Source organism: Leuciscus leuciscus (genome assembly GCF_965113295.1).
Source record: "Leuciscus leuciscus genome assembly, chromosome: 23".
Taxonomy (NCBI): domain Eukaryota; kingdom Metazoa; phylum Chordata; class Actinopteri; order Cypriniformes; family Leuciscidae; genus Leuciscus; species Leuciscus leuciscus.
Window position 1 is genome coordinate 12,972,880 of NC_138747.1, and position 12,012 is coordinate 12,984,891.

Here is a 12,012-nt window from a genome sequence, read left to right on the forward strand (position 1 = left end):
GTGGAAATGCATTAGCGCTATTTTGATATTATCAGAAAAACATTTTAAGTTTTAGAATATCTTAATATTTGTTTGTTTTTTTGCTTTTGCTTTAATTCCAGCCGAATGAACTCAAGTTTGTGTAAAACCAGATGATCGTGTTCTTCAGCATGATCTGAGATTCTCCAAAGAGACTAGATGCTCTGAATCTAGAAGCGGATCTTCCTTCTTTTAAAGAGTCACAAGAGACTCACTCAACATTTCAAATTGATTAATGTTTGCTTACTTAATTAAATCTTAAAGTCGGCATGAAAGTTGCGATCGTTAAAAGTTTGGAAATATTACTATTTTTAATGTTTTTGAAAGAAGTATCTTATGCTCATCAAGCCTGCATTTATTTGATCAAAAAATACAGGGGAAAAAAACAGTAATATTTTGAAATGTTACAATGCTGAATTTTCAGCAATTTACCAGTCTTCAGTGTCACATGATCCTACAGAAATCATTCTAATATGCTGATTTATTATCATTGTTGTAAACAGTTGTGCTGTTTAATATTTTTGTATAATCTGTGATACTTATATTTTTCAGGACTCTTTGATGAATACTGTATTTATTTAAAATAGAAATGTTTTGTAACAATATACTGTTCAAATGTTTGGGGTCAGTATTTTTTTTCTTTCTTTTTTGGGAAATAAATAAATACTTTCATTTAGCAAGGATGTGTTAAATATTTATATTGTTAGAAAATATTTCTATTTTGAATAAATGCTGTTCTTTTTTAATTTTTTTATTAATCAACGAATCCTGAAAAAAGTATCACAGGTTGCAAAAAAGCAGCACAATTGTTTCCAACATAGATAATAACGGAGTATCAAATCATCACATTAGAATGATTTCTGAAGGATCATGTGACACTGAAAACTGGAGTAATGATGCTGGAAATTCAGCTTTGCATCACAGAAATAAATTATATTTTAAAGTATTAAAATAGAAAACCATTATTTTAAATTGTAATAATATCTCACAATATTTCTGTATTTTTTATCAAATAAAGCTTGATGAGCATAAGAGACTTCTTTCAAAAACATTAAAAATGGTAATGTTTCCAAACTTTTGACTGGTACTGTATATCCGACTGAAACGGCGTCTCAAAAAAAAAAAAAAAAGGTAGAACAAGACTTGATTTTGTGATCGATTACAAAAAGGCACATGATTTAAAAAATTGTGCACAGATAAATCATTTATAATAAACACTGCTATATTCCATAAAAAATATGAATTTTGATTTCATGTTGACTATAACTACATCAATTTTAAGTTTACATTTTTCAAAATCTTAAAATGTTGTTCATTTCCAGGTGATTTTCAATGTGGCCTCAGACTTTTGAACCCTACTGTAAGTACATAATAGTGCAGAAGATAAATGAATGGTAGTAGTGTGAGAGCACAGATAGAGAAAGAAACTATCCACCGCGAGTGGCACTAGAATTACAGTGGCATGTCTTCAGGGCAGTGTCTCAGCCGCGAACGAACACTGGATCAACCCCAAACAATATGTACACTTCTCTTTACTGTACTCTACTATGTCTATGTTGAGTTATTCATTTCGAGAAATAGTCAACTGACAAGCCACTGATGTATTGATGCACCCCAAATTTCTTTTAGACTCCTTGAATAAACTTATTCAGGCACCAGACTCATCACCAAGCTTATTAAAAAAAGAATGAAAAACAAATGTGATCATTTTCATCATCATTATTCTCTTTTGAGGACTATATAAAGCAAGTCTTATAAAAAAAAAAATGAATATATCATTGTGTATTTAACTCTTCGTATTACAACCTCTCCATTGTCCTTTGCGCTAAAATACTACCATGCTTCAAAATAATGTTTTTTCTTCATTTACATGTGATGCCATCTAACCTCTGCCTATAAATATTGGTGGCATTTTATAGTTGCAGCCAGTGAAAATATATTAACCGAGCAACAGCAAATGAAAGCATGATCAGTCCAGTGGCGTATAGAAGAATATAGCCAGGACTAGATGTTTTTTTCTTTGCAAAAATCCACATAAAAAAAGAAACATGAGATTCTAACGTCCAATATTAACCCCAAAAGCACGATAATGATAATACATAGTGCATAGTTTTATAAAGCACAGTGAACCGTGCCAGCACTGTATACAGATTTCATGTTTTTGGACGCATCTGTCTGCGGTGAAAAAAAAAAAGGATCATTCACTGCAGAAATATCAATATGATAAACGTATTTGCCGACGTTCTGCAGTTGAGTCGACACACAGTTGATATGTCACAGGTCTGGTGCTTGTATCTCCGTTTCTTTGATGCTAGCTACAATAGGAGGAGGAAGGGGCAGATTAAAGATTTCCAAAATAAAAAAAGAAGAGCATAAGCCACACGAAAAGCTTGAAAGTCCGCCCCGTCGCCCTAAAGGCACACTAAAGTCTGTGTGGAGCATGGGGACACCTCAAACAAAGGTTTCCGAATACCGGCTGGCTCCCCATCCCTTGCTCAGAAGGATCATGCACTCCAGTGCGTTGTATGTGAATACTCGTAATTCTCTCTCTCTCTCTCTATATATATATATATTTATTTTTATGCGTGTAGTGGCACCCTCCGACCTGCTGGGGGCACCGTGACCCTTTCGGAGTGCTATGCCAGAGAGTAGATGGCATTAACGGGTGACGTGGCTTCTGAGCTCTCGTTTCCTTCAGTCTCCTCTTTGTCCTTCTTAACTGTGTACTGGCCAATGAAGGAGCCGTCCTCGTTGAACTGGCCGTCCCCTCCTTCACCATAGTCCACAAGGCTGTCATCGCTCTCTTTTACGTTCCCGTCCAGGGATGTCTGGCTGCCCTGCAATGGCTTGTTGTCTTCGTCGCTGCTGTAGGAAGAAAGAAAAAAAAGAGTTAGAACATAACAAGGGATGACGGTTCGGCTGGTTAGCATAGACCGGTTAGCCCTGGTGGTAGATGTCATAACTACACCATTTTGGCTGCAAAAGCATGTTTTTCCATAGGCAACTATTCAAAAGTAGGCCTGTATTATGATAAAATAAAAACAACCAACTCAAAAATCCTTCATTTAGAGATGCACTGATGCATCGGCCAATTCTTTTTATCAATTTACAACCATCAGCGTATCGGCTATAGCATGAAAAAGGCCGATTTAACAAACCAATGTTTTATTTAACATCTGTGTGAAGGCACTGAGCTGTATAATGTCCATTGGATAATCCAACGTTTTTCTCTGGGTAAAATGATTAATTCTTGCCAAAGCAAAATGAAATCTGTACAAAATACAGCAGGGCTCATCAACAAGGACCTTTGAACTAGGGACTATTGAACTGTGCAACACTGTCACTGTCCTGATCGGGCCAGAGCTGCATCTTCACGAAAGTTTATCATTTGCATGTGGTTTTAAGCCTAGCCTAAATATTCAAGTGTAAGAAGACACGAAAGAGAACTCAGTTGTACTCACTGTGTGAGAAGTTCACACACATCCATAGCGCGCTCCGCGCACAGAAATCAGGCAGCGCGCGAATACTGAATGGAGTTGTCTTTCGCATCTTCTAATCAATACAAAATTATATCAAAACCATCTTGGACAATATCCTTGCAAATATAGTCGGTTATGTCTTGAATGTAAACAGCTGAGAAATAAAACACTTGTGTAACAGTCTAATTGGATCCGTGCAGCTCTTAAAGTGACAACAGCCTAATATTCCTGCTGCTCTGCTGTCTGCATTTTAATGTAAATCAAACAACAAAAAGACAAAAAATTGTAAAATTATAAATGTCTTTAATGTCCCTTTTGATCAATTTGATGTGTCCTTGATGAATAAAAGGGACTTCTTTTTACTGACCCCAAACTTCTGATCAGTAGTATATCTCTCTCTATATAAATATATAAATATTTACACATATTTCTATATTATATTCATCCCATCACATGGCATTTACTGCGCAGATGATTGGCTCAACAATGGACTGAAGATCTGAGCAAAATAAAAATCATTGCTGTAAACGCTGTCAATAATGGGGGCTGTGAACCAAGAACTCAGGAGTTTTGAAATTCCCTCAAGGTTTTCGATGCTTTTGGCCATCTGAATAAAGAAGAAATGCAGCAAGGAATATTAAAACCTCAAAATCCTGTTTCCCAGATATGAGGCAACTAAATCTGACTGCTTGACTATTAGAATATAGGGATGCACGATATAACGGTCACCATTTCAGTCTCGGCCGATACATGCTCTTTTTTGATGTTATCGTTATCTGCCTAATAAGAAAATTTGGCCAATAAATTAAAGCCGATAAATAATGTATTTTTCCTTCAGCTGAGACACTTCAGATGTGCACTGTTCGCCATGATGGCTTTGAATTGCTTGAAATATGATTGGAATCACTTCATAAAAGGAAAATACAGTTAAGTGCAACATGCACACAAGTCATATAGGCTACATAAAATTGTAATGAGAACATTATAATTGTGTGCTTGGCTTTTAACGGTGAGACTTTTGTTTTTGTAATCAGGCTCTCAGAAATTATTTAAAATTTGGATTTAGATTTATTGGCCAATATATCGGTTATCGGCTTTCAAATATAAAGAATTATCGGTTATCTGTATCGGCCAAAATTTTCATATCAGTGCATCCCTATTATAATATTTTATGGTTTGGCTTTTTCTTCCAATGTAAATAATGATTCCAACTATCATCCTGAGAAAAACATTTAGCATCTCACTTTTGAGAAACCTCAAGGAGAAAAGAAAACACTCGAGGTAAAAGAACCATTAATGTATTACTAGACAAAGACAAACTCTCAGCTCTCTGTATTCTATAAATGATGTCATGGCTACAAATGATTCATTGCACTACATTATCACAGATCTTTTATCCCCTGTCCTGTGCATGCCTAAACACATGCGACTCATATTAAAACAGACCTCTGCTGGGGGGTAATAGTGTCATGCATTAAGAGCTGAGACCTACATCAACCGAGATGCACCAGGAAAACAGAAAACAACAAAGAAACACCAATCAGATCTTAAAAACCATTAACTTAGCACAGAGGTCCATCTTTAATTTCATGTAATATCCATGGACCTTGTTGTAAACTGTTTTACAGATGGGCTGTTAAATCGAAATATTGTAAATAAACTACTTTGTCCCCACACAAAACATGGTTTACAACCAGGCTCCATGATACTATCCACTTTCATAGGTCATAAAAATGCTTTTACCAACAGCATATATCCTCTCTATAAAAAAGAAGCATTGATGTTTCATAAAAAATGTTTAAGTAGTATAATATTACCAGATGAAACGGTTCTGTGCATGCAGCAAGACAACTGGAAAATCATGTTCATTTAGTTTTAATTTATCTTTAGATTCAATAGGGCGCATTCAGGATATCTTGCTTTGCCCAACCAAATACACTCTCTCTGCACCAGCAAGAGTTCAGGGAATAATGAGAATGGGTTTTTGATTTAATCGATCAGCCCTCACAGTTTCACCAGCTTTTCACCTCCAAGAGTGTAAAAAGAACACATATTTCACATTGTACATCACTTTTGACAGAATATGTGAAAACTGTAATGACATCATACAAAATTTGGCATGAATATGCAGAAAACGAATGGATGATTAAACAAATAAATAGGACTATTAGTCAATGAATTACATAACATGCAGATTAATCAAATTAATAACATAATATAATATATCTCTAGATTTGTGGCCGTAAATACTATTTTTCTGTATTTAAAAAAAAAATGTATTGCACTAGATTAACACATTAAATTGACAGCCCAATAAATAAAGTTTAAAAAAAATTACTACTACAGTTGTTGGGACACAAAATCATGAATTATGAATTATGATAGAATGACAGGAAAATCATGAAATAATATGAGTTAGTAAAAAAAAAAAAAAAAAAAAAAAAAATTTTGTTCATGTACTAAAGGAGAAGGACATGTATTAATCGATTAAAATCAAAAACACAAGGCAAGAAATGCTTTAGTTCATGACTAAAGTCCAAATGCAGGTGAAATTAGTGCAGCTCTTTCCATACCTTTCCTTTTCAAGAGACCTTCATTGGACCAACAGGATGGAAAACACCCAAGAATATAAAATGATTAAGAGAGAAAAAAATTATGAATAAAACAAAACATTTGTGTCATCAAAGAGGCACTTAAAAAGAAAAATAAGAGGAAAAAGAAAACGATGCAGTGAACATAATAATTATAAACAGCCTTCAGCAAATAATCTGTTGTTAGCTTTTGGTTCATTTTCTAGATGTGGCATCCCACTGAATGCAGATTACTGACAAAACCCAAGGGCTCTGATCTCCAGCAGACTCTCCTCTCAGACTGTAGGAAATGCATTATAAATTCTGAATAGACTCAATGTTTTAAAACCACACATTTTGCTAGCTTTGCATGCAAATTTACATTCAACCGAGTTCCCTCTGAACAAAGCAGAATCATTTTCATGTTTCATGCATGTTTCTGTGCATCTGATCATGGTCACCCTGTCACTGAATATTGTGTACTGCGCTTTCCATTGAACGACATTTCAAGGGTGTTAAACATTGAAGAAAGAACCTTGGTTCCCTTCTGACAAATTAAATTAACCTTAACATCGCAGTACTGGCTTTTAAAATATTAACTTTACAATAAAAACCAATGGATTGTGATTATTATTTTTTATAATAAAGAGACTAAATTATTTTAAGAGGGAGTAAAATGCTTCAGTACTTGACATTTTATTTCAGGCAAAAGCTTTTAATACATATTCCAATTCACTCTCTGAGATGAACAGCTTTATATGAACCATTCAATAAGTGCACTGTTGTAAGTGGTGCAAGGTGACATGTCCTAACCAGGCACAATGTGACAAGTTTGCTGTTCTTTAAAAGCGAAAATGCCACAAGATATGGAAGCTAGTTTCCGGCATGGAGTAAAAAAATGAATAAAAAAGGTAATTGCAACTTTTTTATCTCTGAATTATGCCAATTTTTCTTGCAATTGCGAGTTTGTATCTCACAATTCTTAGATTTTTTCTCAGAATTGTGAGTTAATAAAACCAGTGTTTAATATATATAAACTTGAGTTTATCTCACAATCCTGACTTTTGTCTCAGAACTGTAAGATATAAACTTGCAATTGTAAGTTATAAAGTCAGAAAGTGCGAACAACAGGGATAAAAGTAATTGTGAGCTGCATTTTTTCCCTGAATTGCATGTTTATATTTAGCAAGTCAAACTGTATAACTCTCAATTGCAAGTTTATATCTCACAATCCTGAGAAAAAAGTCAGGATTGGAAGATACAAACTTGAGTTTATAAATATTAAATTCTAGTTTTATAAAATTCTAGTTTTAGAAATACTTTTTTCTCAGAATTTTGAGATATAAACTCGCAATTGTGAGTTATAAAGTCAGAAATGTGTGATAAAAAGTCACTATTAACTTTTTCATTCCGTGGCAGAAACAAGCTTCCATAGCAAGATTCCACACAATCACAGCCAATCCCAAAACATCCTGTCACTAGCCACACCTAGCTGAAAAACTAAGCTGCTAGCAGCTGGCTTAGCGCTAGTTGCTTTATCACATCGTGTTTGGTTAGGACACGATGTATTAACTTTAAAAAAAATTGCTGGATTACGTCCAAAATAGAGGGACCAAGGAGTTTAACACCTTTGAGGAGCTCAAACACTGATCAGACAGCACTTTAGTCCCTGTTCTGCCATCCACATGGAGGCTAACCAATGACATGCTCAGGCTGAGATGATGTGCTGAAACCAAATACCTGTTCTCGTTCCTTAACAACCCAGCCGCCAATTTGAAAGAGGAGGAGGAAGAAAAGGGTTCATCATTCACACGTTAGATGGAGAGAGAAGTTAGTACTGCCGCTGTGTAAGGCTTAGCATAACTTAGATCTTAGCATTACTAAGCTAATCAGTTAGATCGCTGGTCTCTGATCTCCTTAAAAAGAATTAGCTTTGAGAAAAGGCAAACCATTTAATATCACGTAACTAGCTGTTAGTCATGAAACTGCTGAGACACGAGTGGTTTTTATTAAAAATTACATAGTCCAAAATGTTGGAGCATGTTTTTGAATTAGTGGTTTAGAGGATTACACTGAATCAACCTATAAATCCATGGTACACTTCTACAGATATGTCTGTATTCAGCTTCGGTGCAGTGTTGGAGAAGCTATGTTTAGCTTGCTAAGCTAATCAAGCTACTTTTTTCAAAAAGGAGCTAACAAAAGTAAAAAATCAACAAAAAGTAGCAAACTACAATGTTAAAGCTCTATATATTGTTATCCAAATGAAACATTTAAGTTTGAAGTGTTGCTGTACAGTACTTTCCAAACACTGCATAAGTAACAAGACAAATATTAGCTTATCGAGCTTGAGATATTAGTTCTTCAGACATTTAATGTGTTGCCTGAAACCCTCACTGACACTTCCCTTTACTCTCTGTACCCAGGTTGTAATATCCACACCAACTTGACAGATGTAGGCTTATACAACAAAACCTTCAAAACAAATTAAGGATGACAGATAGAAAAATGTTTGTTTGTTCGCGGATTCACACCGCCTTAAATGCCAGCTGATCCGAACAAAAGCAATGAAGCGCCAATGTTGTTTTGATTAACTCAATCTAAAACGATTAAATAGTTAAATAGTTTTCATTAATAAAAATGCAGCTGAAATCAAATAAATATAAATTTTAAGCAATTAACTGAAATACATAATAAGTTAAAGTTCTAAAACTTAAATAAAGGTAAATAGAAATAAAAAAAATAAAAAAATGTCAAAAGCATGACAAAATTACTAAAAATGAAAGTATAACAAATATAATCCAATTCAAAATAATATTAACAAATACTATAATAGTAGGCCTATATAAATAATACTAAAGTACAGTTGGATGTTGGTGTTTGTTGGGGCAGTGTGAACTCCTCTTCAGAGTAGCACACTGATTTTTTTCCTGCCACGATGGGATTGCAGGGTGTGAAGTTATGAGATCTGTGTGGTTTAGAGAGTAGAGGTAGAACTGTACAGGAAGGACTCATTTATAGTATGTTGGTATGGATGGTGATAAAAAGCACACTAGAGAGTTAACTTCATGGCAACCACAGTTTCCTGAGAATCTGGTGCATTGGTTTTCAGCTGCTGGTCAGTGAACAGACACATTACACATCAGCAAGCTTATTTTCTGTTTAAGTAAAGCAAAAGCCTCATCAACAAATGTTCTGGGGGTGTTTATGTAATAATGTTATTTAGTATTTGTTGGGTTTCAGTGGTTAGTTGTTATATTTGTTTAAAATGAGAGACATTTTCCCCTCTGCAGGGTGAGAGCTATGTTCAGGACCTGTAACATGTAAAACAAAGTGTTTCATCAACAGGTTCAACATTATAAATAGCAGAACCTGAATAGACGTTTATCTTTACGGTAAAAGTGATAGAAAGTGAAAACTTACTGATAGTCAAATGATCCATCTTGGTCTTTATGGTCAACAGGATCTAAGGGGAGGTCTTTCTTCTCTCTCACTGATAAAAACAAAAACAGCAATACATAAAAACCAACAGTAGATAGATCATTTACATAGCCGGTAACACTTTACAATAAGGTTTCATTTGTTGACATTAGTTAATGTATTAACTAACATGAACTAACAATGAGCAGTACCATTTGTTACAGTATTTAGTAATCTGTTAATGTTATTTAATAAAAATACAGTCCTTCATGTTAGTTCACATTGCATTAACTAATGTAAACAAATAGAGCTTTTGATTTTAATAATGTATTAGTAAACGTTGAAATGAACATGGACTAAGATTAATAAATGCTGTAGAATTATTGTTAATTCATAGTTCATGTTAACTACATAAAGTAGTTGTACTAATGTTAACTAATGACTTTATTGTAAAGTGTTACCATGTAGCATATACTTATATTGTGGTTAAAAATAATTAATGTGAACAGAAATGCACATAGTTTACAAAAACAAGAACAACATAATTATTTGATGGTTCTATTTTGAGTTTCTGATCATCATCCAAAATAAAATAAAATAAAATAAATAAATAACCCACCCACCAACCAACCCTGGTTTAATATATTACAATGGTTTATGGAAAGTGATCACACGTGTGTTGTCTATTTGCTGGATTTTACCTGGGTATTTTCCTCCACGACTCCTCTTGATGAAACAAACAATGAGCAGAATGAGAACCAATAAAGCGACGGCACACATCAGCCCAATGAACCAGCCCTGAGTAGCGATGTCTTCCTGCTCCTTGTAGGCTGTTAACAAGCAAACACAGAGGAGGGGAGAAGAAAAAGAAAAAGAGGTACAGAAGAAAATGTTTAAGTTTCGTAACATTATGCCCATAAGCAAGAAAGGCAGAAATGAACTCTCACAGATCATCTTACACATTAAGAACCTAGTTCTCTTCCTGTATGATTTATCGAGTCAGGAGAAAAGCTGAACACAGTAACACCAAATGGAGACCCTAATAAATCTCACTGACTTTCAGCAACATGGTAGGAGTCAGTTGACAGCCATTCTTTATCAAAAACACATTAGCGGTGAGTGGATCTGGATTTGAATTACCCATCCTGATAATAACATCAGAGCACAGGACGCTCTCTCCATAAAGAGTTATCTGATGAAAACGGAAACCCAGTAAAGCCAGCAGCTTGGTTAAACCACATCATCAAATACTCTCCTTTTCAAAAACCACTCTTTTTCAAATCTGCATCTTGTGAAACATTATAGAGAGTGATTATAGAGGGTGGACTAACTGCATGTGTTTTTCCTGTTCTCTATTGAAAGGTTTTTCGATATACACTACAATTCAAAAGTTTGGGGTTGGGAAGATTTCCAAGGCTGCACTTATTTGATCAAAAATACAGTAAAGATTGTATTATTGTAAAGTATTAATACAATTAAAATGATCAGTTTTTCATGATTCTTTAATGAATACAAAGTACAAAAGAGCAGCATTTATTTGAATTAGACATGTCTAGTAACATTATACATATCTTTACTGTCACTTTTGATCAATTTTATTCATCTTTCTGGAATGAAATTATTAAATTCTCTCTCTTAAAAATAAATAAATCATTCTGACCCCAAACTTTTGAACTATAGCGTACCCTATACCATCTTCTCGAACACACTAAAACCAAGGGCATTAATGCTATATAATATAATAATTATATTATATATATATAAAAAAAAAACTAAAATGGCCTGATAATAGTGCCATTTTTTGTGTGGAAAACCACAGAGGGATCTAACAGTGAGAGGAACAAACAATAAAGCTGATGGATTATTATGAGCTCAATCTTCTATATCCGAAAAACACAGAGCAAACATTCCACCTAAAATGATATTTACACGGCTCAAGGATCCTTATCATCATGATGATCAATATCTTATTGAGCGTGATCTTACAGAAAATGCTGAGAGATTTTGTCTCGCTCACACCACCTGAGGCACATATGCATCCAGCTGGAAAAATACATTTGCTAGTGCACCTGAAGCTTCAAAAATAATCTGCAAAGATAAACTCACAAAATAACTTACCAAGCATTAACTATGTTGATAACATTTAGGGCTCTATCATACACCCGATGCAATGCGGCGCCAGGCGTGACGCAAGTGTTTTTTGCTAGTTTCAGCCTAACATTTTTACGGTCTGCGCCACGTTGTTTGAATAGCAAATGCATTTGCCCCTATTTGTGCACCCATGGGCGTGCTGGTCTGAAAACGAGGTGTGTTCAGGCGCATTGTTGGCGCGTTGCTATTTTGAGGCAACTGAAATTACTGAGCCATTGACCAACTAAAACCTGGTCTAAAGTCAATGGCGCAATATTTTTTTGTTATTTAAAGAGCGCGTTAGTAATATGCGCCTATAGGCGGGTCCACAACGCGCGTACACTTTGTCCCGTAGATGGTCTGCTCGCGTGCTTTAACCTCGCGCACGAGCAGAT

At 34.8% G+C, this 12,012-nt stretch overlaps 1 protein-coding gene across 11 annotated transcripts in view; it reads right to left on the reverse strand.

Annotated features, from left to right (window-relative positions):
• Positions 1-945: 945 nt before the first annotated feature.
• Positions 946-12,012, reverse strand: part of nfasca (neurofascin homolog (chicken) a) — an 81,101-nt gene continuing 70,034 nt past the window's right edge. For 4 of the 11 annotated variants that reach the window (XM_082155586.1, XM_082155583.1, XM_082155589.1 and 1 more), the window contains 3 exons: positions 10,189-10,317; positions 9,491-9,560; positions 947-2,883 (listed from right to left, as the gene is read on the reverse strand). In XM_082155586.1, coding sequence (XP_082011712.1) covers positions 2,655-2,883; positions 9,491-9,560; positions 10,189-10,317 — 428 coding nt within the window. In that variant the 3' untranslated portion in view covers positions 947-2,654. The other 7 variants (XM_082155587.1, XM_082155588.1, XR_014201918.1 and 4 more) reach the window with 6 other exon arrangements.